Raw genomic sequence first — 27,269 nt, 5'->3', positions numbered from 1 at the left:
CTGTATATTATTGGAACTAAGGAAACGTCTGCACGGCTTTCTTATCCAGAAAGATCCTAACCTATTGTTGAAGCAGCTCTCAATGGTATTCAGAATACTTTTTGGGATTTATAGCTGGAGAGGAACGTCCAAACCTCCGAGAATAGCCATGCTATACCATATGAAGCTCCCATCACTATTTTTTTACATTCTTCCAGAAGATTGTTGATACTTTCCCCTACTAGAGTGCAAAAAACAAAGGAGTAGCAAGGGAGGAGTGTTGACCTGGCCCTTTTTGCGGGGTTATCCCCAAACGTTTTGCCTTCCTACGCCAATTTTTCAGCCCTTATTTTTGTTGTCTCTAAGACTCTGGGCACTTTACCACTGCTAAAGTGCATGCGCTCGCTCCTCTAAACATGGTATGATTTGTATACACCTGTTTGACATATTAGATTTACTTGCAAGTGCCTTGTATACTGGTATACCATATACCCAGGACCTGTAAATCAAATGATATTAGTGGGCCTGCAGAAGTGCTTGTGTCACCCACAGAAGTAGACTTTCAAACCTGTCTCAGGCCTGCCACTGCGGGTCCTGTTCAGGCAGTTTACTGCCACTTTGACTTGGCATTTAGAGCTACTTGCCAAGCCTCAAACTCTACTTTTATTATACATAGGTCACTACCTAAGATAGGGACATGGTAGCCCTATGGGCAGGGTGCTGTGTAGGTAAAAGGTAGGACATCTGCCTTTATGTGTGGCATGTCCTAGCAGTGAAAAAGAGTTGATTTTCTTTTCACAACTGTGTGACATACTCCTCTGGTAGGCTAGCATTTGGAATCCCCTTATATACTTTAAGTGGTAATTCTCAATCAGAAAGGAGAGGCCCGTGTGAAGTATGTTTAAAATAGTAGTGATAAATCCTACTTAATGCCGTTGTTCGATTTTATATTATTATTTTAGAAATACCAGTTTTAGAAAGTGGGCATTTTTTTCTGTGCTTATGACTCTTTGTGCTTTTGACTCCAATACACTTCTAGGGCTGGGTGACAGCTACACTTGGTGCATACTTTCCAGACAGTCACAAAACATTAAAGGGCTTGGTGTAACAGGGGTACATCAGTATTAATCTGCACACTGATGGTCTTCCTGGGCTGATGGTTCACACTTTACATTTGTATAGGTTGTATCCCCTGGCTTTTTCAACGGGTTTACCCCAGACCTTTTGCTTTTTGGCCTCCCGTTTTTGACCCTGGGTTTGTTGGTTTTAGGAGTCTGGGCACTTTACCACTGCTATTCAGTGCTAAAGTGCATATGATCTTCCTGTAAATTGTGTTTATGGATTGGTGGTTCCATGATTGGAATATTTGATTTACTGGCAAGTCCTTAGTACAGTGAATTGTGTGTGCCCAGGGTGTGTAAATCAAACGCTGCTGCAGGGCCTGCAGCACTGATTGTGCCACCCACATGAGCATGTGACTCAGACCTGCAACGGCAGTGTCTGTGGGCAGTTTGACACATGTCGACCTGGCAAGTGCACCCACTTGCCAGGCCCTAACCTCCCCTTTTCTTGCATGTAAGGTTGCCCTATGGGCAAGGGGCAGTGTATGTGAAAATAGGACATATACTGAGGAGTGTCACATATCCTCATAGTGAAATACAGTGTATTTAGTTTTTTCACTGTTGAAAGGTTATCTGTCCCATAGGATAGAATGGTAGTTTACTTATAACATCTCATAAATATAACTTTCCATTGGGACAAGATAGAAATGGTGTTTAGTATGCCTGAACTTAAAATATTTAAATGCATCTTTTAGTAAAGATAATTTTTATATTGTGTGTTTGAAAATACCACTTTCAGAAAGTGGGTATTTTCTTGCTTAGCCATCCTGTGTGCCTCTGCTGGTTTGTGGATTGACTGTCTGGCTTTGGAGTGACGGGGGCTGGGGATGTGCATTCTCTCAGACAGCCACTGGGGAGGGGGGTGTTGATGTGTGTCCTGTGTTTCCTGAATGAGTCAGGGCTGGGCTAAGTAGACTTGGGTTGTACTCAGAGTAGTGGGAGGAGTTTTCACTAGCACCTGAATAGTCCTGGTCTGCATTTAGAGTGGTGGGAGGACATTTCCCTTACACCTGAATAGGCCCTGTCTGCCTTGGATAATGCTATTTCCACCTCTTGCCGGGAAGCTGGACCAGAGAGGACAGAACTGGGTTTGGCTGAGCACAGAGACTCTCTGCACCAAGAGAACAACAACATTTGCTGTATAAGTATTGGGGCCCAGACCCCAGTATTTTAGATTACTACTGAACTATGTAGCCTGCCAGGAAGAAGAGCTGGAAAAGCTGTCAGGTGGATCTGCCACTTTGCTGGGTGCTCTGCTGTGTTGGCCTGCTGCTTCCTGCTTCTGTCTTGGGCAGGGAAAGGACTGGATTGTACTTTCATCATCCTACTGTTAGAGTTTTCTCCAAGGGCTTGATGTAGAACTTGCCTCCTGTTGGAAGTCTCACGGAGATAAAAGACTTCAGAGAACTTGCTGGAATCAAGGAACCTGCCAAGAAGAAGAGCTGGAAGAGCTGCCAGGAGGAGTACTGCCCCTTTGCTTCTGTTGTTGCTTTGTTGGCCTGCAGTTGCTGCTTCTGCCTTGGGCAGTGAAAGGACTGGACTGAACTTTCTTTACTTGTGCTGAGTATCTCCAAGGGCTTGAAGTAGAGCTTGCCTCCTGTTCTGAAGTCCCAGGGACTGCAAAGACTTCACCAACCTCTGGGTACCGCTTCTGGAACCGTTGTTTCCGATGCCACAGAGAAGGGAACAGCATCCAACTCTGTGTCCTGAACGCACCGCCGCATCTCTCACCGCAACCCTGGCCTCACAGACGTCGACGACCGCCACCGCCTGCTGACCTCGACACCTGTGACCGCATCGTGGCTGGGGGGCACTCCTCGTCAGTTTCACGATGCACGCCTCATCCCACACCGTAGTCTGGGCTAACCAACGCCAGCTTTGGCTAACCAGCTCTGTTGCTTACACCGTGACCTGCCAGCACCACCTCACTCTGCACCTGGCCCTGGTCTCACTGACTCTGCTGGACGACCGTCACAGAGCCACTGCCTGCACCGCACCTCGAGGGCACTGCATGCTGCACCGCTTCACTTCACATTGCAACAGCGACGGTTGCCATGACCGGCTCGTACTAACGTGTCGCCCGCAAAGCAAAAGGTACTGTTTACGAGTCTGCCGACACCCCCGACTGACGTGATCAGACAGAACTGTTGGATTGTGTTCTCAGTATTGTGATTGTATGGAGGGAGCTACAGACTTGGAAGAACTGTGTTTTTGAGATATTTCTGCAATTTTACAGGATATCTTTTAAAGTGTATATTTTTAAGTATTGTACATTGGACTCTTAGATATTTGGTCTTGTTTTGAATGAATGAATGAATGAATAATGATTTGTAGAAGCGCAACTTTGCCCATGGAAATCAAGGTGCTGACGATGGAACTGGCTGTATGGAGGGATAGGGTATGCTCCGGCTATAGGTAGGCCTCCCTGAAGAGCCAAGTCTTTAATGCCTTCCGGAAGAGAGAATGGGAGGTTTGCCCCTTAAGCTCAGCCGGAAGTATGTTCCAGATCCTGGGGGCGAGGGAGGAAAAGGCCCTCCCGCCCAACCTGGCTTTGGTGACACCTGGCACAGCAAGAAGATTTTTGGATGCTGAGCGAAGTGCCCTGCCGGGGGTATAGAGGGAGACAAGGGATCTAATGTCTTCGGCACCGGATCCATGCAGGGCCCGGTGGGTGACACATAGGACCTTAAACTCAATCCTGGCCTGTATGGGGAGCCAATGCAGATCCCTCCTAATGGAGGAGCCTGATGAGAATCTCGGGGCATCAGCAACAAACCTGGCTGCTGCATTTTGCACAGTTTGAAGGTGTTGAACTAATTGTTTGTTGATTCCTAAATACTGTGCATTGCAGTAGTCTAACCTTGAGGATATTTGGGCCACGGTGATCTGTTTTCGGGCCTCGATTGAGAGATAGTGTACAATTTTCCTCAAGATTCTTAACTCCCCACAGCAAGTTGAGGCAGTCCTGCTGACTTGTTTGTTGAAGGAGAGCTTGGTGTCAAAAATTACACCCAGATTGCGGGCAGACTGTGAGGGCGTGGGGCAAGCTCCAAGGGCAGAGGGCCACCACTCCATCTACCTGATCTCATGCTTGCCTCAGAAGATAAGGACCTCCGTTTTCTCCCCATTTAATTTGAGGAAGTTCCTTATCATCCAGCCAGCAACTGCTTCCATACAGTTCCTGAAATTTCGGGCTGTGATGTCTACGGATTGCGAGAGGGAAACCATAATCTGAGTGTCGTCAGCATAGGATAGGACTTCCAGCCCAAAAGATCTCACAAGCCTGGCAAGCGGTGCTACATAGATATTAAAGAGCGTGGGGCTCAGGGACGAACCCTGAGGCACCCCACACTGCATAGGCTTGACTGGGGAGAGAAAATCACCCAGCTTAACCCTCTGTTCACAGTGATCAAGGAAAGAGGTCAGTAGGCTAAGCGCTGGTCCGTCCACTCCTATCTCCCTAAGGCGCTTGGCCAAGATGGAGGGGGACAGGGTATCGAAAGCAGCTGTAAGTTCGAGCAGGACCAGAAGAGTAGTCTGGCAACTGTCGACCTTAACGCGGATGTTATTTGTGAGTACTGTCAGGACGGACTCGGTGCTATGCGCCCTCCGAAAACCGTGCTGAGAGGAGTCCAATAGATTGGAGTTGTCCAGGAAGGCACTCCGGTGGCTGTTTAGATGGGCCTCTAGCATTTTTGAGGGGGCTGGGAGTAAAGAAATTGGGCGGAAGTTCTTTAAAATCGCCGGATACAGAGTGGCCTTGACTATGGCCATTTTCCACGCTGTCGGGAAGACACCTTTGTGTATTGCCAGATTGATTACCTCCAGGAGAGGGGGAGAAGAACTTCCCTGCACTCTTTAAGAATTTTCAAAGGACAGGGATCATGAGGAGATCCGGATTTAAGTTTGTCCAGGTGCAAACTAAGTTGCATCAGTGCGAGCGAAGGGAAGTTAGTAAGATTGGAACCCAGAGCCCTCACCGGGACTTCTTCCAAGGGGGATACCACTGAAACAGGAAGGGCCCAAGGATCTAGGTTGAGGGCTTCTAGGCCTGAGTGAATGTCAGTTATCTTAACATGGAAGAAGGTTGAAATCTGATCACAGAGTTCCTGTGTTGCTATTATGGGGTCGGGTGATTGAAGGACAGACAGGGAATCAACGATTTTAAACAATTCCCTGGGAGAGCTGAGGGAGGCAGTCAGTTTGGCGAAATGTTTTTTCTTTTCTGCCATCACCGCGGCTTTATAGTCCCTAAGTAAACTTTTATGTTTATCTTTTTTCGTGTGGGTCGAGGTGTGATCTCCAGAGCCTCTCTTGCTTCCTACAACCCTGCCGTAGCAGCCTAAGGGTATCAGAGTACCAGGGTGCTGAGGGTCGTTTTCTAGCGGATTAGTGCTGCTTGATCGGGGCCAGGATATCCACGGCCCTCGAGATAGAACTGAAAAGATCAAGAGCGGCAGTATCAGTGTCTCTCGCTGAGGTGGGTATGAGACTAGCCATCAAAGGGGCTAATGACTCGTTGTTTAAACCCCTAAAGTTCCTTTTTAATTCCCACTTACTGGGATCTGCTAAGGGTGTAACGGGATGGGGGTGTGTGAAATTAAGTGGGACGGCCAGATGATCTGACCAGGACAGGGGAAGGGGGGGCCCTAATCCTACCCTGGGGTCGTTGGTAAAGACCCCGTCCAGGGTGTGTCCAGCTGAGTGAGTGGAGCCTACTATTCCTTGATTCAGCCCACAGGAGGCCAGAGAATCCAGCAGAAGGGCAGTATCAGCAGAGCTGTCACTCTCCAAATGAAAGTTAAAATCTCCAAGGATGGACAGATTAGGTCTATCAATATAGGGTTCCAGCAATTTTAGCAGGTCATGACTGAAAGCGGACCTAGGGCCCGGGGGCCTATAAATCAGGATACCTTAAAAGGAAACCGTGGGGGAGGGATTGAGAGCAAAATACATGGCCTGAAAGGAATCAGGCAGTGAGGAGAGGGGCTCGGTCCGGCATCTTATAGAAGTTTTGCGAAGTATTTCCAGCCCCCCCTCCCCTCTGCTCCCCTCTCTGTCCATTCTTGCCAAGGAGTACCCCTCAGGGATGGCATTTAGGAGCTCAGGCCCTGTGTGCTCAGAGGCCCAGGTCTCGGTAATAAATGCCCAGGATGGTTTTCTGTCTGAGATGAAGTCTCTGAAAGCAATGTTGTTTTTGATTAGGGAACGAGCGCTGATCAGAAACCCAGTCTCTCTGATCGGCAAGAGAAGGTTGTAGTTCCCTATTCTAGGCCTTTTGTGACATAGTTCGGGAAGGGTAGAGCTAGTCCCTCTCCCAGAGCATTGTCACTCGGGAGCGTTAAGTAGCCCCTCAGGTAGAAGCGTATGGTGACAAGGCTTCCACGGGGGTTTAAGTGTTCGTAGTGTCCGTAAAGAATACAGGGGGCTTACAGGGGGCTTACAGGAACTTGAGTGTCTAAATGTCCAGCCTTCCTGGCCCCTGGCGCCTCCTTGGCGCAGAGGGGCTGGACTCAGGCGTGACCCCGGCGCGGAAGCAGCTCGTCCGCAGATCGCGTCGCGTCCGCTGCATGGAAGCATGCCAGTCTCTTTTATGCGCTGGAGACTAGAGCGCTGCAGGTGTAGCCTACCCCCAAGATGGCCGCTGCTAGATTCCGCGGTCCTAAGTCCATGTCACACCGGATAATGATCACCAAATGCAGGGAAAGGGGGCCAATGACTGCCGAGTGGTCAGCAGGGGGCAAGGTAAGTTCCAATGTGGTATCTTGTAGTTCTTAGTTCATTTTAGGCTGCTTCTTCTACAACTTTATCGTACCAGCGTTAGTCTCTTTGAGCTGTTGTGCGCGTCTTCGAGACTAGCCCCCCTCAGCCTCACGCGCATCGCGGGCACGGACGTCCGAGGCGCGTTGTTACTTACGAGGCGTACTGGCGGGGGCAGGTGAGATGAACAGCGCCGGCAGCGTTTGAGGTGTACTTGTCAGGAGCTCCTCGTAGTAAGGCTCCAAAGGCACCCACAGGTGGTACGAAGTGATACCCTTCGGGCGTACACCGCGTATTCCACCCGCGCACCCAGAGGCTTGGAAAGGATGCGCAAGCAGTGTACAGTGCCGGGATGAACAGTCGGTTTGGGGAAAACAAAACGGTGCGGACCCCAAGTCCGTTGTAGATGCCTGGAATGATTACAGTACCTTATTGTGAAGCAGGTACGCCTCGTGTTGACTCAAGGCGCGTCGTAGGGACCTTCGGACCCTCAGCAGGCGGGTGGCTTCCGTGAGGCAGAGGCGGTCCTCCAGTATGGTCCATACTGGGGGCGCTTCAGGGGGCGGCACGGCACGGCCTCTTTCCAAGTCAGAGGGCGAAGCGGGGCGGCCAGGTACAGTGAGATGTACGGCGGCCGTCCGAGGCGTAGATCGCGCTCTGGATGGAAATTCCGGCGGGAGGGGGCGAGTGAGGACACACAACGCGCTCCAGTGGCAGGCAGGCAACAGGGGAGCAGGCGGCCCGGTCCAAGGCAAAGAGAGCAACTCTGCACGAGCAAGGCTCTCACAGGACACGGGCCGCCAGGCTCCTGGGTGTCATGGCCCTAGGAGGGGCGAAGGGGCACAAAACTCAGCTCCAGCAGGAGAAAGCACACGGTTCAGTTGAGGGCGTTTGGGTACATAAAAATATTGAATATTCTTATAAACTGGTATGGAGTCCGTTAGTAGTGCTTTTACTATATTACTGTTGGTTATGTGCAAAAGCTTTACACACTGCCTCTGAGATAAGCCTAACTGCTCGCGCCAAGCTACTAAGGGGGTGAGCAGGGGTTATTTTAGGAGTGTAACTCACTTATCCTGAATAGGAAGAAGGGTCCCCACTTGGACAAAGGTGCAAACCATTGCCAACTTGAGACCCCCATTTCTAACACCAACCCTCACACAAAGGGCTGATTTGCCCCCTACTGATTGCCTGGAGCCAGGGTTGGGTTGAAAGAGATTGTTGTGCACTTGAAAGGGTTCCTTTGAAGTCACCGCTTCATCAAAGACAATTCTGAGTATAAGTACAGAGGCTCTGACCCCATGTTTTTAGACACTGCGTGGACTTGTAAGCAGCTGCTACTGGCTCAACATGCTGCATGTTACAAGGAGACTGCTGTGCTGCTGGAACCACCATTGGGACTGTTTGCTTTGCTGTGTTGGTCTGCTGGCTGTTGGGCTTCAGGAGGGACTACCACTTTGCATACTGCCTTATGTGTTGGCTCGCTTTCTGCGTGTTTGCTCTGTGTGCCACAGAGCTCTGTAGGCACTGGTTGGATTGCCCCCTTCCTGTTCTTGTGTTTTTTTTTTAGGGGTTCATAAGAATTCCATTAGGCCGCGCAACAATTGGTAATGGGAGTTGTGAGTCTGGCCATCAACATCATTTCCATAAGCTTATTTTGAGTGCTGGTTGCAGTGAATTGTGCGTGGAGCGCTTTGCCCCAGGAAATATCAGCATTTGCTGAGTGCTCCTTATTTACTGCAGAGTGGTAGTTGAGGTGGGAGTGCTGTGTCGAGGAACCCAATTCCTTGCAAACTTACCACCACTGTAAGTGCAAGCTGGCCAAGAAGCGATACCAGGGTGATCAGGGGCATGTTTGAAGACACAGCTCATAAGCCGTCTCCGCCCACCTGTGCCGTGCGGTGTGCTAGGCTCTAAACGCTGCTGTGGGACCTTACAGCTTAATGAGATTTCAATGCTATTACTTCACGGAGGACCAGGCCTGTGGGGTCTTAGAAACTGGACTGCGCTCGTCGCAACCGTCTGCAAACATTTTGCCTGCTTGATAATTGGACCGAGCTGTCCCTAAAATTGGGCAGCTCTGTGTTTGCAAAGGACGCCGCACCATGGTTTTGGGATGCACTGTGCGCTCACAGGCAGCAGCATTTGCCTTCCCTGCCAGCAGGGGATGCAGTGAGGTTTCCCCACTACCCTCTGCATTGTGTGAGAGTCCCAGGGTGGTACTTGTTCCTCGAGAGTGCATTACGGGGTGAGTCCTTAACAGAGGCCCCCGCCGATCATGAACTTGCTGATTTAGAAAAACATTGCTAAGGAGGCGATATTACCGTAATACAACTAGTAGGCACGCAGGTACTGCTGTGCCCTACGGGGGATGTCTAATAACCATATAAAATGTAGTAGGAATACAGAAGTGCTGAGCCCTATGCTTATGGTGATATTTTGCGATCCATGTACTTATGGTAATATATGGTGATTTATGGGTCTTCCTCTAACCAAACTGGTATTCCATGCACCAATATTATGGATATCATGTTGATTCTTGCATTGTCGGGGATTGCGAGTACTATCTCTGTATTTTCATAATATGCATAGTATTTATGATTGTCGTTTTGGTCTATGTCATGCACAATATACAATATCTTTAATTTATCTTGTGTGGAGTCTCTTTTGTGGGGTATTCATTGTGTTTGTGTGTGTGTTGCACAAACGCTTCACACATTGTCTCTGATGCTCTGCGCCAAGCTACCAGAGGGTGAGCACAGGCTATCTTTGGTGTGTAACTAACTTGCCCTGACTAGAGTGGTGGGTTCTGCCTAGGTTAGGTGCATACCCTAGGAACCAGAAATCCAATTTCTAACAAGGAGTCAATGTCTGGCAGATGGCTTTCTGGCAGCTACGGGTGCCTGATGTACTTCCTTTCCTTTCAATGACTTCCAAAGCTGATAAGGCTGCTTTAGTAGCTGTTGATGATACATTTGCAGCCATTGAGGTGTTTGAACCCTCTGCTGAGAATAGAGTAGTTGTAGTGTTTAGACATTTGTATTCTATATTCATTTTTTTCATCTTTCTGCCACCTTACGAATCAACATATGAAGCTGCATGCACTCCATTTCTTCATTCACATGAGAGTCTAATACAGCCGTGCCAAATGTCACTCCTGAGGGGTCAGACTACGGCAAATGCATTAGAACCCTAGAATCATGTGCACGGGATCATATGAATTGTGAGCACTGCTGAGGATGGATGACGCACACCAAGAGTGTAGTATTTTCCAACCACCACCCCTCTGATATCATGCCTGAGATTGAGGAAGCCATGTGTTGTCAAGGTAACACTGTGGCCTGTAGCCCTCTCATGCTTTCTGCAATTGAGCTGCAGAGTCATGGACGAGTTTTAGCCTGCGATACATTGAGACACACCTACTGGTAAAACAAGCAGCTTTACTCCTTCTCTTAATCTAGCCTAAACTCAGATCTGACTGTTTCCAAAATATAATTCATGGTAATGTCTGTCGTTTTTTTATTACAAGTAAAGACTATTTTCCCACTGGGACTCTAGTCCTGTTAACTCTTGTGCTGCACAAAGAAAAACAGTTTTTGTACTTACTAAAGTCTGGAAAAAATCCCATACTTCCCCCTTTACAGCCTCTGTTTCTCTCTTATTCTCCACCACTTTGCATTCTGTTTTTTCTCTACCTTTAACACTCGTCCGCTGTGAGATCGGAAACGGTCCCCTTATCCTTCAATATATACTCCATGTACTGGCTCTGAGCCCCTTCTTTGCTGTGCTGTCCCCCTTTTAATAGCCTCTGTTTGCTACCCTCCCGTTTTTTCTCCCACTTGCTTTTTCCTCTCACAGGTACATGGTGACTAATTCATTTGTGCATATCAGCTCAATAGCTATGTACTCTTTTAACTATGATCAAAGTGCATTTTTGGTGACAAACCATGCTTGTGTTAATTGTAAACGTTTGCGAATTTGTGCGGTTCAGCCTGCTATTAACCAAAGTGTACTGCTGCTAGTTTCAGTTTTCTCCTCTCTCCTTCATTTCACTCTTCCTATCCGCTCTCCCAGTCAGCAGCTATGGATTAGTAAACTGAACACACCCCCTACTCCACGTGCACTCATATTTGGTGTTTGCTGAGCAACCACTTGGCTGGGCCTGTAGCTGAGCCTAAGAGGCTGAGAGAGGGTCTTGTGACCTCACCACCAGCCTTTACAAGCCCTTCCCCAGGGTGTCTCATCTAGGCATCGCGGCGAAGGAAGGAAAGGACAAGGATAATTGCCTGTTTGGGCCTGTTCAGGCTGGAAAGGTCCAAGGGCCTGAGCTGCTGCCCGTTTCACTACCCTATGAATGATTTTAGTAGAATATCCAAAGTATGCATGATTTATCTGACCCAAGGCTAAGCTCTGGGACTTCCTTCCCACATAAAATGCTGTCATAACAAGGTGAGATGGCTTCGGGGAGGTGTGAGGCTTAGAGCCTCATATCTCACCTCATTGGCTGAGGTTTTTTTTCTTTCTTTTTTTGTAAATCTTTTTATTGAAGTTTTAGGTACATAAACAGAAGTTTACGCTTCTACATCATTGCATGTTGTATCAGTTTTCGTGCATTACTAGTCATATAATAGCAGACATCTGGGAGAGCTTGGAATCTATTAGTCATCAGTTCAGGCTTTGATGGCATTTTCCCTCTTTTATCCTTCCCAGGGCGCCATTGCCCGTTACCGCCACAATACCTCTATCATCCAAACATTATAGTAGCCGTTATGTGCACCTCCATGACTGGAAGTGGTCTTAACCTCATCACACAGAAATGGTCCCACTCCCCCTTCACATAGGCCTTGCTGTTTCCGCATCTGGGGCCTGGGGTGGGTTGGCCAGCAGATACATTCACAATAGGTCCCATATGCCCTTCGGTCTAGAAGCGGGAGAAGTTCTGCATATACCATGGATTGTTTTCAACACAATATAAGGTCCTGGAGCTAGTCCTTACATTTGGGAGCCCTGTCTCTACTCAATCTACAGGCCACTCTACATTTAGCCAATAATAGTCCCAGCGCGATGTATTTCCTATAAGCAGGTTCAGTGTCCTCAGTGTCTTGGAGTTTGGGTCTTTTACAATAAGGTAGCTGTACTAACAAAGTGGCTCGGTTATAATGCCTTTCAGGCAGGCAGTGCATTGTGCTGCTATTCTAAAGTTACAGAGGGCCTCCCAACTCGACGACGGTGGAATGATTCTACCATGTCAATCTATGAAAGATCCAATGCTTCAAAAAATAAATGAGTGTTGAGCTGAAGCAAGACAGTATTGAAGCTTATTGGCTGGCAGTCTTAATGGGGCAGGTTAATTTCTTCTTTGAGTCTTCTCCCTTCTTGCTAGGTTTTAAAATTATAATAAACTAGAAGACCAGTTTATTCACATTTTGCTTAGCTTGCAATAATTGTAAAGGCAATGATGCTGAAGATACCTTGATGGAGAAAAGGCAATATTCAGAATACAGAAAAACTATTCTCTTAGGCACAGATCAGCAAACTGAACTATCTGGGTAATGCAGATGAGGCATATCTAGGAAATGAAGGAAGCTGCTCCAACAGCACAGCATAGCTAACAACACTGATTGCTGATAATAAGACAGTTTTAAAGCATGAACAACAGGACCTCCAACAGTATAGTACCACCCAATACCGGGCAGGAATCGGAGATAGGGCCTGTCAGGCTAAGGAGTACAGAACCTCCCGATCACTGATGTGCCATGAATAAGCCAGTGGCGCCCCATATCAATAGGATTGACTCTGCTCATTGTCCGGAGTTCCTTGGCCGCAGGAGTTTAGCAGACATCATGGAATTAATAGTTTGAATCAAACTTTAATTGATTCTCTATTATAACTCAGCACATACTGAAAACAAGTTAACGCTGTCTGATGTAACACTGAGGTAAACAATTAATAAGATTAATAGATACTATGAATGCAGAAGGCCACCTTTCAAAAGCTGGACAGTTAGATATGGAAGATGCTGCAGATGTTAATAGAAGACAGTCCTAGAGCTGGAGATACAGATATAAGGAACAACAAGGCGTGGTTAGAAGAAGCAGGGCTGCCTATGCTAATGGGTTTAGCAAGTCACCTACGCCACAAATTCAGCATATTTTACCTCCATACCTGTTTAAGCGTCAGGTTACATGCCACTAGCGCTCGTGCCATCTCTGGCAGGGACACAGGGATCTTCAGTAACCGCTCAGAGAATGCGGTCAAAAGTTTCTCAGCCTTCTTTATCCAATCCGAATTTCTTGTGTAAGCTGCGGCCCGGAGTAAATTCATTGCTGCAATAGAGTTACCACTGGGCTCGGCCCCATCTTGATCTGTGGGAAATTCAACGGCGTTTAAGATCACAAAATAAACTTCATAAAGAAGAAAATGCAGTAAGCACAGGCTGACAATGAAATGCACACAGCAATAGGAAAAGGACATAATCCACAGGAGATCAAAACTCTCTCTAGTGCATCAGGTACTAGACAAAGATGAACTCAGCAGGTTCGGTTAGCATATGACCACTCCTTATGTGCATTCCCAAAGTATCAGTCATCTTAGCCTAATTATGCTTGGTTGTGCTGACTGGCAATGCCGATCATCACTACAAATACCCACTACATTTCTGTGGTAGGCTGTGTTGGGGTAGAGTTGCTTTGCAATCGTTTTAGTTTGAATGCTCAATGCTTCTGAAATCACAATTCTAAACTGCTAAATGAATACCTATCCAATGCTGACCGATAATGTATTCCTACTCAACATTTGCCAATGTATCCAAGATATGGTCGGTGCTTATCCACATATGTAATGTAATGATGATACTTGTAAAGCGCACTGTTACCCCATCTCGGGGTGTCCTGGCGCTGAAGACCGCTGGGGAACCCGTCCTGGCTTTCCCTGTGAGATGGTCCCTTCTGGGTATCTCCAAGGTGAAACCAGGCATCCCCGGCGTCTGTGGGGGGCCGTTGTAGAGATGAGGCAAGCTTAATGCCCAGAGTTGCCGAGTGTGATCCCTGGTTAGAGTAGGCACCGAGGCGAGAATTATCGAGTCCGTTGACCCTGGTCCACGACCCTGCCGCGTCGGGAATTGAACCCTGGTCCCGGGCCGTTCTCTGCTTCTGGGTCTGCCGCCTCTAACCAGTGAGCCACACCACTCCACACATGCACTCACATTCCCTGTTCTGAATCCTGTATACACTTGGTGCCTTCAAACAATACACTTCTCATTCGTCAAGGCGTAGCAAAGGCATGGCAAGTGCTGACGCATAATGCTTCTTTAAAAGGCGCTACTGCTAATCCCAAGCACAGATGGTATTTCACCACAATGTACTTCTTCTTACCTTCCTTCGCAGCTGAGCAAACACACCACTGACATCAACACAACCCTAGGGCATATCTATCAAGGGTCTTTCACGTCTGAGCTCATATACAGCCAGTGCTTGCTTACAACAAACTCTCATCCATCGGTCTGCTATCTGTAAGCCAAGAAATGTGAAATACGAACATGTCACTTTGTCCCGGTAACTGGAAACTGTAGCTCAGTTATAAGTCTGCAAGTGCTACTTAAGATACATGGCATAGCCTTGTGAGGGCCATTCCTATAGTCCAATCTAGAAAACATGTGGACTTTCACATATTTAGGTGAAACAAAAAGGTGCCAGTGATGAAGAAGTTACTTAAGTTTGGTAACACATTTACTGATAGAGACTCTTATCTAACAGCAAATTTCTCACCTTGTGAATTTCCCCAGTCGCCAGACTGGATCCATTGAATTTTGCTAGCGATTCCTTTACGAGTCAGAAGGTGGTGATGTGCGGCTCAGCGTCAGATTCGTTCCACCCTCGATTTGATTTAGGGGCCTCTATATCTGTGCCAGCTTTGCACGTTGACATCAGTTTCTTTCTGATCTCTATCTGTGCCATCGTACGCAGAGCCCTTAGAAATCAGAATCTGTGAGTGTGCATTTCTCTAGATTGAGATCTTATTAACAGTGGACTGTATGAGTGCATTCTAGAGAACAGGGAGGTTGGTGTGCCAGTGAGGAATCTGCAACTAAGCGGCTCTACCAGAAATGGTGTTACCAAAGGTAAGTCAGTGCTTGAAAAATGCACTCGCCCACTTGCAATAGCCAGCCTGATTTATTCAGGATAAGCTATTTTAGGGCCTACAAGCCCATTCTGGCGAGCTGCCAACAGGTGTTCTGCTTGCTCACAAAGTGAAGGATCAATAAAGATGCCTTTAAATCTTGTTGATTTTGTGACATTTCTCTGCTTTCAGAGGCAGAGGTCAAAAGTCAGTTTGTCCTACATTTACCTTTCTTTCAGTGACTGAAGTTAGAGGATGTTGTAAAGTGAACTGTGTGATAATCGAAATGAGACCAGTTTAAAGGTCAAGTGCATTAGTTAGATCGAGGAGTGCATTCAAGTTACTAGACCTGCAGGTCTAGTAACATTTTAATGATTTTTCGAGCCCTGTTAGGAACTTGTTCTTCTGATTATAACTGCAGATTCCTCACCTTGTGAACCTATACCAAAGCAGTACCTCCCAGGCAGACTAGGAAATCCCGCAGGACAGATCTGGGGAAGTACCCATCCCTCTGGACCCGCCTACCCATAGAGTAGTGATTTTAGAACGTGTGGATAGACGATCGCGTAACAACATCTGAGACTAGCACACCAGTCGCCGGTGTAAAGGTAGCAGCTTTCACTCTGGTGGAATGAATGTGGAAGCCTTCTGGGAGCTGCTTTTTAGTTAGCTGATAGAAGATCTTAATGCATGAAGCAATCCATTGGTAAATGGATCTCATCTGCACTGGTTTACCCTTTTTTGCTTCAGAGATGCACACAAAAAGTTGGTCGTAGAACCAATGGTTTCTGGTCTGATTTATGTAAAAACTGAGGGCACTGAAGACCTCAAAGCAGTTTCTCCTTAAAGGAGTGAAGTGGACTATAGAAAGCCAGCATGGCGATGAAGTGCCCCATGTGTCTGAAATAAAAAAGATGAAAGATGAATGTGGCTTTTACATAGACAATGTTGGAGTTTTCTCTCTCACTTGGCAGAGGTAATGATGAGAAAGTCTGTTTTTAAGATCAACAGACTTAGAGAATAGTTGTGCATCGGTTTAAAGGGAGTGTACATCAAGTAGGTGAGAACTAAGTTATGGTTCCACTGCAGCATCACAAAAGGTGTCGCAGGAACATGTAAATCAGTCCCTTTAAGAAACGCATCACAACAGATGATTTGAAAAGGGTCGGCGGATCTGGCAAACATAAATAGGCTGAAAGTAAAGACTTAACTGTCACAACATCAAGGTCTTGCTGTGCTAAGGAAAGACAAAACAATAGGATGTCAGACAGCGTTGCATGTAAAGATTGAATGTCACAGGATGAACACAAGACAACAGACTTCTCCCAGTGTCCAGTATGTACAGTGAATGGATGTCTGGAAGTCAGGCTCACACCAACCACTTCGGAAAGAAAGATCAAAAGCCATCAACTGTTCGATCTCTACACATGGATGTGTAGGTTGGGCAGGTTCGGATGCAGGTCCCGGCAATAGTGTTTGCTACAGGAGGTCTTACAGAAGGAGAGGCCAGATCGGAGGACATACTTACATGGCCAGAAGTTTCAGGACCACATCTCCGCGCCCAGTTCAGAGTTACTCGGATTACTTGGGCCCAGTCATTTGTGATCTTCTTCAGTACTCTGGGCGGGAGAGGCAGAAAAGGAAAGGCATACTGGACTCCAGAGCCCCAATTTAGGTGAAAGGCTTATCTGACTGAGAAATGCCTTGGCACCTCAAATGTAAAAAAGAGTAAACTTTGTTCTCTGCAGTGGTGAATAGATTATGCCATGGTACTCCCTGTTTGAATATGTCCTGTGCCACCTAACTGCGATTTGCAATCGGATAGGCGTCGTAAGGGGTAAGGGAAAATGCCTTGAGCATTCAGCCACTTACCGAGACGTTGTGTCTCCCGACACATTACCTATTGCACCGTGTTTGTTGAAGGCCCACATGGCAGTCATGTTACTCATGAGAACCTACACCCCTAACCCAGTAGCAATGCATCAGTCACAGCGGTCAACTTTGGGTGGGATAGGAAGAGCGGTCTGTAACTGGCCCAATTGCAGCAGAGTGGCCACCACTGCAAGTCTTTTGCAGTCTCCTCCAATAACTTGATGGAATCTGACAAGTTTCCTCGGTGTTGCGTTCACTGAGACTATGGTTGGATTCCTTGTAATTCAATAGGAATCTGTGCTTTTGTAGATGGTCACAATTTTGATAAAAACCCTGGGCGCTGGTGATAGGCAGCACTTGGAATTGATGATTCTCCTCCACAACAAAGCACTGATATTTCTGATAGTCTACGTGGAAGGACATGTGAAAGTAGGCACCCAGCATATCCAGGGGTGCCAGAAAGTCTGCTTGGTTGATCAGAGGCAAGATGCTCTTCACAGCTGACGTTTTGGACAGACTGTGGAATATATATTGGTTTACCCCTTTAGTTTTGAGGTCCAACACGGACCTAAGTCTGCGCACGTTTTCTGTACTAGAAATAAAATAAAAAATAGCCCATCTGTCTTTCGTTGGAGGGAACTGTGCAAATCTTAGTTTTTTCCAGTATTTTCTACATTCCCATAAGATTATCTTAATGTCAGACTGGATCTCTAGGAAGAGGAGGTTGATGGAAGAATCAGCCTGGTAGACTGACAAACTCTATTCGATAGCTTACTACAAGTGGGGGCAATAAAGTCCAATAGACTTAGTGTAGTATCAAAAAAATCCTTTATTTCGAATTGCTTTTCCAAAAGTTCAGTAGTAAACAATGCTCAGCCAATGCGTTTCGTTCCCGCTCGAAGGAGAACTTCATCAGGGCTTATTAAGTCATGAAAGTATAACCGGAAGCATAGTGGCTCATTAACAAATCTCTCCAGTATATTGCGCTGGAAACCGTTGGAGTTCTCAAAGGCATAATAAGGCCTGCATGTTGAAAACCGCATGTCTGGTCAGCCTCCGGTGGAGTTCTCCCAGGCATAATAAGGCCTGCATGCTGGCAATCGTACAACCGTACATATGGTCAGACTCCAAAGTGGTCTTTGAAGTCTGACCAGACGTGCGCTGCCAAAGGCAATACCAATATAACACCTAACCATCGCAGTCCTGCAAAAGTGACAATTCAGACTATTTCAGGCCACACACAGCTATAATAATGGCATGAGAATCTAATAGTATTCATTTCCAATGTATTGACTTAATAAACAGTTTGTTGTTCTTATCTCAAAATAAAAAAAGACCGCGCCACATGGTGAACTGTCACTAGAACCGGTGCTGACAATTAAGTGCCGGTGCCTAGCACCAGAAACCGCTGGAACAAATTAAGAACTGTTGTGCCTGCTTCTAGTCATGCGGATGGGGTTCTAAATTATTGTAGGAGGCAGTTGCTGAGGAGCTGGCCTAGCGAGGTGGAGGGGGAAGGTGCGCTTTCTTTTACCTCCCCCTGGTGTCCCAGCCTATAAATAAATTGGACGGAAACTACCATATTTGTGGAATTGACTTTAGAAAGTGGCGACAAGTGACTGGAACACCACAAAGCCACACTTGTGGAAATCCAGTGGATGGTCGGAGAATCCTTTTTTTCAATTATAAGAATACGTATCTTTTCTCAGGTTCCTGGGGTTCTCACATCATATGACTATCCTGATGAAGATTTCACAATCTTCCAGCACATCCCATACAATGAGCTGGGCCCTGTGTAGTGGAAGCGCTGGCCATCCAACATTGCTTGAGGAGGTTGCTGATTATAGAGTAGAATTCAAGATGCTGACTGATGTTGATGGAATGCACTGCATTTATAAATGGAAAGTGGCCTACAATCATTGAATTACATACCATTATAAACCTGGACGATTGGTTGGGTTTGTGTTGAGTGATCGTTGCATTAATTTGACCCTTGTAATCATTGTGTTTGTTTAGAAGAGTTGGGGCTAGGGTGGTCGACCTCGAATCTGGCGAACTAGGTTCGACTCTCGGCAATGATGCTGAACATCCTGTGATTCTGGGCAAATCACTTAATCTCCCTGTGCCTAACAAAAATGAATGTGTCCTCATGTAATGCAACTGGAGCTATGTAAAGTGCTCTGATACCCGATTCGGGTCAAGTTTGCGCTATATAAAACACTGAAAAATAAAAAAACTGTTGAGGTAATCTTCAGGATCAGACTGTCACAAAGCGCTGGTGTTGACGAGTGCGGAGCCCAGCACTGACTGGAAACCACTGGATCAAATTAAGCACTGCGTCAAGTACACTGACAGTTTCTTTAATAATTAATAATGGTGATCCTGTTGCAGACACTTGGTCCAAAGTAGCAGTGGATTATAGAGCTAAGGTAGTTTACCAGTCTCTCAAGATTCGCTGTGAGACCCCAATTCAAACAAGAAGTCCTCCACCCCTTAACAACTCTTCGTTTTTTAGGGGGGAAGTGCATTGAGTCCATTGGGCCTGATTACAAATCACTCGGAGAGTTATCGTGGGGGATTGGAGGGAGGGATTGTCATTGCCCAATCACAAGTTATGTTTTGTATTAAAGCTTCAGCAGTTCACCAGAGACCAGAGAAGTTTATCGCTACCTGGACACAGGGAGTAGTCCGCTTTTTCTGAGCCTCTTTTCGATCTTTGATACAATCATTTTACATTGATGTGTTGACATGGAGGTTTCATATCAACATAGTGTTATTGATTTTTTTCTAGTCTTTACCAACTGGTGAGAATGGATGCATCCAAATAATTTCACTCCATATGACCTTTTATGTACCCCAATTTTCGATCCTATCTGTAAATCTTGTTATTTGATGTAGGTGCGAATAGGGGTCAATGTTGTTTCAAAATTCGGGACCTTATCTCTTACAAATTCTGTAAGCTTTTTCATTGCATGTATCGATCAGAGCCTGGACCACGATTTTGAATCTAAGGTGTGGTTGGGGATGGTAAGTTATAGTCAGTCTGAAGGCTAGAAGCAAATGGGTGATGAGCTTTCCGCCCAGTGAGGTCAAAGGGTATTCAGTATAGGGACACCAACCGTCGGTAAATTTCACGGACCGTCCGTAATTTGGACCTCACATCCGTTATCCATGAAGTGCCCACCCCACATATTGCCATTCTGTCTGCGGCTGATAGCCCCATACAGAACAACAATGGGACATTCTGGGCTCTTACATCATCTGGTGGGCCCCCTCCTGCCTCGGTCTAGGGCAGGACATTCTGTCAGATGGAAGAAATGTACAGAACAAATGTACAAAAACGCCCATGCTGCTATGTGCCAGTTCATGAAAAGAAGCTGGAGAAAGAAGTTAAAGAAGAGGTTATAGTTCTTACACAGTCTCATCATTTCAGAGCTGAAGCATTTTTAATATTATATACAACAAAGCCATAGTTGCTGCTTTTTTATTTCTTTTATGCAACTAACACCCATTGACAAAGCCAATAGTCATTGCTTGTTGTAGGTCTAATGTTACTGGATGCAATGATAGAAACAGTAAAATACCAGTCGGGAGGCACCTAATGCTCAGCACATATTTTTAGCTTGGGTGTTTTAAGCCACGCCCTAAATTACATCAGACACGCCCCTTGGAGAGACCCCCAGTTTTTTCATCCCACTTAGAGCGCTGGAAACAACCCCATGTCACAGTCGCATCATGTCCTGGCACTGTCTCATGCGTGACTCATGACTTCCAAGTTTTCAGATTGCCTATGTGCAGGGGCATAGTGAACCCACCCCATCCCACCACACCTCTTGCTTTAGGAACTACAGCCGGGGTGAAGTTCTTGATAGGCCTCTTCTGTCTGCAACTCTGCAGACAAAGGCTCAGCTCATAATTAATGTGAAAAGGTGGGTGAGTAAGTGAAAGAATTGGTAAATGACTGGATAGATTAGTGAAAGGATTTAATGAATGAGTGGAAGGGAGAAGATGGATAGTTAAAAGGGTGGATGGATCAGTGAAAGGATGGATGGATGAGTGAAAGGATGGATGTGGGCGAGTGGATGGTTGAGAGAAATGATGGATGGATTGATGAATTGAAAAGTGAAAGGATGGATGGATGAGTGAAGGGTGGTTATAAGGATGGGTGAGTGAAAGGGAGGGTAGATGGACAAAAGGATGTATAGATGATTGAAAGGGTGGATGGATGAGAGAAAGGATGGATGGATTGATTGATGAGTGAAAGGATGGATGAGTGATGGGGTCAATTGATGGATTTATGAGTGGATGAATAAATGGATGAGTGTGTAGATGGGTGAAGGGTGGATGGAAGGATGGGTGGCTAAGTGAAAGGGGAATGGAGAGAGAATGGTAGGATGGATGAGTAAATGCATTGGTGAATTACTGGCAGAATGGATGGGCAAATGGGTGCGTGGATGAATGAAAAGAAGAACGTAAAGATGGATGAGTGAAAGAATGCACACATGAGTGAAAGGGAGGGTGAAGAGCATGAAGAATGGATGGATGAGTTAAAGGTTTAATGAGTGGACGGATGAGTGACTGGGTGGATGGATGAGAATGTGAAAGGATGGCTGGATGGGTGAAAGGGTAAATGGTTGGATGGATGGATGAGTGAATGGCTTGGGTGAGTAGAAGAGTGGATGGAGGAGTGAAAGGATGGCTTGGGTGAAAGGGTAAATGGCTGGATAGATGGATGAGTGAATGGATGGATGGGTGGAAGAGTGGAAGGAGGATGGGTGACTGAGTGGAAGGATGAGTGAAAGGATGGATTCGGTGAAAGGGTGGATGGATGAGCGAAAGGGTGGATGGAGGGACGGATAAGTGAAATGATGGATGGAAGGATAGATGATGGATAGGTTTGCAAATGGTTGAAAAGGTTTGATATGAATGGGCACACAGACGGAAGGACAGAATAAAGACTGAATGATGGATGAAAGAATTAATAGATGACAGAATGTACATTTGAAATGGTGGATATCAGGGGTTTGATGGAAGGATGAATGGCTAGATCCTTCGACAAGAGATCTATTCTGGGGAGGGTTGTGATGACTGACTTTGCTTTCTTGGTGCCATAAGAGCTTTATTTCAAAGTGGTAAGTATTTACATTTTCTGGCTACTCCCTTTCCTATGTGTTCCTATTCTGTATTTGCTGTGTGCTTATGTGTGGGATCTATACATCATGCATATGACCTTTTGTGTCAACCCCAACTGCTACCTGAATGTTACACTCTTAATTGTAAATGTTTGCATGTTTTGTTTTAGGTGTAAGGTTTTAGGGAGGGCCTCATAGTGCCATGAGCTGTGCTTGAGATATATATTGTGTTTGTAGCAATGAGCAAGGCGTCAAAAATAAACTATGTGATAGTATATCAACAGCACCTTCTTTAAGAAAGCTGCAGGGAAAAGCACTTTTGTGACTTCCGTCAGCTAGTGCAACTCTCTGCAAAGCCCCTGTTAGACTTGGCAGTCTCTAGTTGGCAGAGGTATACACTTCTGACAAATAGGGACTGACCTCCTCTAGTCAGGGCAAGGGGATCACACACTTGGATAACCCCTGCTCACCCCCTTGGTAGCTTGGCAAAGCAGACAGGCTTATCTCAGAGGTAGTGCGTTAAGCATTCATGACCACATACAGTAATAAAGTGAATACACTACAAATGGACACGACACAGTAGTATTATAAAAATAAGGATTTTTATATAAGGCTTAGCACAAGACCAAATAACGACAAAAATATACCACAGTCTTAATAAATACTCTTGGAAGGAAAAATAATAGTTCAAGTGTAGTTTCTTCTTAGCACAAAGTCTTTAGTATCAAAAGTAACTCTTCTTCGGTAAAACACAGTTCTTGGCAACAATGTAACCCACACAGGAGTCACACATCGTTGAGGCAAAGTTAATCCAAAGGGTTCGGCGTCGACCCCGAGGAGCGCTACGTCGAGCCCGGAGTCGCACAGACCCCCACAACACAGTACCTTGGAAAAGCGAAGCACACGGTGATCAGTGGCGTCGAGATGTCCGGCATCGCGTCTCCGGCGTCGATCCGGCCTCGGAGTCGGGGCGACCTGTAGCAGCGTTGACAGATGTCAGGCAGGAGCAGCGCTCACGAGGTGAAGCAGGATACGGCGTTGTCGTCGATGATGATGATGTTGCAAGAGTGAGCAGCGCTAACGGCGTCGAGAGGGCACGAAGTCGATGCGATCAGCAGCGGTGCAGACACGGGGTCACTTGGAGCTGGAGCCGAACTCGCTACTCACTGGCGTTGCTGCTGGCATCGATCGGGCCCGGCGGCCGGCGTCGAGGAAGCGGGACACTGGAGCCGTTACTCACGATGTCGAGCTGGATTTGGCGGCGTCCGTCGGAGTCGAGGTTGCTGGTTTCTTTCAGAGGTGCTGGATTCACAGGTTCCAGCAAATAGCACTTTTAGCAGATGAAGTCCTTTAGCCCTGTGACTTCAACAGGAGGCTGGCACTCTTCCAGCCCTTGGAGATTTTCTTAGCAAAGCTTGAGAGTACACACACAGTTCCTCTCTCCTGGTTCCTTGGCAAAAATAAAGAAGCAACTGCAGAATTCCCCCAACAAACAGCACACTGGCAGAAGGGGTAGGCAAGTCCTTGGATCAGCAGGCTTCTTGTCCTTGGTTCAGGTTTCCTTGTCAGAAGTGATCTAAAGTCTTGGTTCAGGGGTCCTTCTCTTATACCCCTTTTGGCTTTGATCCCTTTGTCCATGCAGGGGAATTTCCCAACATCCTGGGTTTGTTGTGGGTGTAGCCAGGCAGAGGCACCTGGCCTATTCACTGTGCAGGGCAGAGTCCTCAGCCGCCCAGTAGGAGGTGGAGACAGTATTGTCACTGGCAGGAGCAGAGCTATCAGCCTCCCGGCAGGAGGTGGGACCAGGATCGTCCCTGGCAGGCACAGAGCCATCAGTCTCCTGGCAGGAGGTGGAGCCAGCATTGTATCAGGCAGGGCAGGCTATCAGAAGCTACTCTCCCCCTACTCTCAATGCAAATGTCCCACTCATCCCACACTGACTCAGCAGATCTCTGGAGCCACCCAGCTCCTGTCACACACACACCAAACCAGCAGAAACCAGAAATAGTTAGACAAGAAAATAGCCACTTTCTAAAAGTGCTATTTTCAAACCCAGAGTCCAAAAACCATCCACACAAATGGATGCGTGATTAAACCCCTAGTTCAGGGATACCAAACTCGACATTGCACCATGCTCCCCGAGCCAGCTAGGATTATAGCATTAATAACCCAGGCAGCCCATTCTAACTAATGGAGAGCAGGTTACCTTACAATAGTGAAAAGCGAATATGGCTGTAATTCACTTTTAGGACATGCCAACCTTGTCAGGCTTGTCCTACCTTATGCTTACAATGCACCCTGCCCTCAGGCCTACCATAGGGGTGACTAACATGAAGTTAAGGGAAGGTTTGGGGACTGGCAAGTAGGTGTACTTGCGCAGTCAGCGTGACAGTACCAGACTGCACGTAGGTCTAGCAATGGCAGACCTTCAGACATACTTTTACTAGGCCGCTCTTGTGGGTGGCACAACATGTGCTGCAGGCCCACGAGCAGCATTTGTATTTACAAGCCCTGGCACTCCTGGTGCACTAGACTAGGGACTGACAGTAAACCAAATAAGCCAAACATGGAATTCAATCAATACAGTAATTTAACATAGGGAGCACTTGCACTGTGGCACTGATCAGCAGTGGCACAGTGCCCAAAGCAGTATACCAGCAAAAGCATCGGAAACAGTGGAGGCAAACAGAAAAAAAATGGAGGAGAGACTCAAGCCAATGATGTCAGGTCTAACACGTGTCCCCTCCAGCTGAAATGTGGGGAGAACTACCCTTCCCCTGGGGAGTTCTCATCACTAAGGCGGAAAAATCTGGACAGACCATCAGCATGGCGTGATCTGTGCCAGGGCGGTGTTCCACCGTAAAGTCCATCCCCTGTAGAGAAATGGACCACCTCAACAGTTTTGGATTCTCACCCCTCATCTGCATCAACCATCTGAGGGGCCTGTGGTCTATCTGAACCCGGAAGTTAGTCCCAAACAGGTAGGGTCTTAACTTCTTCAGCGCCCAGACCACAGCAAATGCTTCTCGCTCTATCGCACTCCACTTCTGTTCCCTGGGAAGTAACCTCCTACTGATGAAGGCTACAGGTAAGTCTCGGCCCTCTTCATTTACCTGAGCTAGAACAGCCCCCACGCCATGCTCTGAAGCGTCCGTCTGGACAACAAATTCTTTAGAAAAGTCGGGTGCTTGGAGTATAGGTGCTGTGCTCATTGCAGCTTTCATGGTGTCAAAGGCCGTCTGACAGGCGTCAGTCCAGATCACATTTCGTGTCTGCTTCCTGGAAGTCAGCGACGTCAAGGGGTGCACAATGTTACCATAATCCTTGACGAACCTCCTGTAGTAACCAGTGAGACCTAAGAAGGCTCTCACCTGAGTTTGGGTTTTGGGCGGTGCCCATGCCAGGATGGTATCAATCTTGGGTTGCAGGGGGGCCACCTTGCCGCTCCCTACTTGGTGCCCCAAGTACACCACAGAACCCTGCCCAATCTGGCACTTACTGGCTTTGATTGTGAGGCCTGCTCTGCGCAGGGCCAACAACACTTCCTGGAGGTGGCGCAAGTGTTCCTCCCAGCTGGCGCTGAACACTGCGATGTCGTCCAGGTAGGCGGCACTGAAATCCTCCAGTCCAGCCAAGACCTGGTTGACCAACCTCTGGAAAGTGGCAGGGGCATTCTTCATCCCAAAGGGCATCACCCGGAACTGGTATAGCCCATCTGGTGTGGAGAATGCTGACCTCTCCTTTGCCCCATCAGTTAAGGCGATCTGCCAGTACCCAGACGTTAGATCAAACGTGCTAAGGTACCGGGCAGCCCCCAACCGATCTATGAGCTCATCAGCTCTGGGGATGGGGTGCGCGTCAGTCTTGGTGATTGAATTGAGTCCTCAGTAATCCACACAGAACCGAAGTTCTGGTGAAGCACCAGGCGCTGCAGCCTTTGGGACCAAGACCACTGGGCTGGCCCAAGGACTGCTAAAGGACTCAACCACCCCTAAGGCAAACATTTTGGAGACCTCCTCCTTAATGTATGCTCTGACCTTGTCAGTCACCCTGTAAGCCTTGTGCTTCACAGGAGTGCTGTCTCCTGTGTCCACATCATGGACACACCAATGAGTGACACCAGGAACCAAGGAAAACAGATCAGGGAATTGTCCCAACAGTTGGCGACAATCCTGCTGCTGCTCAAGGGTCAGTGTGTCAGAGAGGACAACACCATCCACTGACCCATCTTGCTCTTTTGCATACAGGAGATCAGGAAGAGGCTCACTCTCCTCCTCCATTCCAGCATCTGTAGCTAGGAGCATGCCCACTTCGGACCTTTCTAAGTGGGGCTTCAAACGGTTGACATGCAGGACCCTCAAGGGGTTCCTGGGAGATTTCAAGTCCACCAAGTAGGTGACATCGCTCTTCTTCTCCACAACCTTAAACGGTCCAGTCCACCTGTCCTTGAGCGCACAAGGTTCCACAGGGGACATGACCCAAACTTCCTGACCAGGCTGAAGCTCAACCAGAGTGGCATTCCGGTCGTACCACCGCTTCATCTCTTCCTGGCTGGCCTCCAGATTTGCCTGAGCAAGATCTCTGAAGCACCTAGTCTGGTTCCTAAAGGCCAGCATGTAACTGTATACATCCTGGGGAGGTTTCCTGGGAGATTGCTCCCAGCCTTCTTTGACCAGACTCAAAGGTCCTCTTACCGGGTGACCATACAAAAGCTCAAAGGGGCTGAACCCTAGAGACTTCTGTGGCACCTCACGGTAAGCAAACAGTAGGCATGGCAAGAGGACGTCCCATTTACGCCTTTTTGGTTCTTCAAGACCCATGATCATGCCTTTAAGGGTACAGTTAAATCTCTCAACCAACCCATTACCTTGAGGGTGGTAAGGAGTGGTGAACTTGTAGGTTACCCCACACTCCTTCCACAGAGACTTCATATAGTTGGAAATGAAGTTGGTGCCCCGGTCTGACACCACCTCTCTGGGGAACCCCTTGCGGGAGAAAACACCCATCAGTGCCCGTCCCACCACGGGGGCCGTCACTGTTCTGAGAGGGATGGCTTCCGGGTACCGTGTGGCATGGTCCACCAAGACCAGGATGAACCTGTTGCCCAGGGCTGTCTTAGGGTCCAGGGGCCCAACAATGTCAATCCCCACCCGGTCAAAGGGGGTACTGACCACTGGAAAAGGTTGGAGGGGAGCCTTCTGCTTCCTTCCGCTTTTCGCACTTGCCTGGCAAGTGTGACAAGTTTTACAATGGATGTCTACATCCCTTCTCATCTGAGGCCAATAAA

The 27,269-nt window shown here is 47.4% G+C and overlaps 1 protein-coding gene across 7 annotated transcripts in view; it reads right to left on the bottom strand.

Moving 5' to 3' along the window:
- Positions 1-27,269, bottom strand: part of SPATA20 (spermatogenesis associated 20) — a 2,039,700-nt gene that overhangs the window by 500,430 nt on the left and 1,512,001 nt on the right. For all 7 annotated transcript variants that reach the window (XM_086930841.1, XM_086930844.1, XM_086930843.1 and 4 more), the window contains one exon: positions 13,026-13,225. In XM_086930841.1, the coding sequence (XP_086786967.1) occupies positions 13,026-13,225 (200 nt within the window). The remainder of the gene's footprint in view (positions 1-13,025; positions 13,226-27,269) is intronic.

The sequence above is a fragment of the Lissotriton vulgaris genome, chromosome 7 (genome assembly GCF_964263255.1).
Source record: "Lissotriton vulgaris chromosome 7, aLisVul1.2, whole genome shotgun sequence".
NCBI lineage: Eukaryota > Metazoa > Chordata > Amphibia > Caudata > Salamandridae > Lissotriton > Lissotriton vulgaris.
This window is presented reverse-complemented; position numbering and strand designations above follow the sequence as displayed.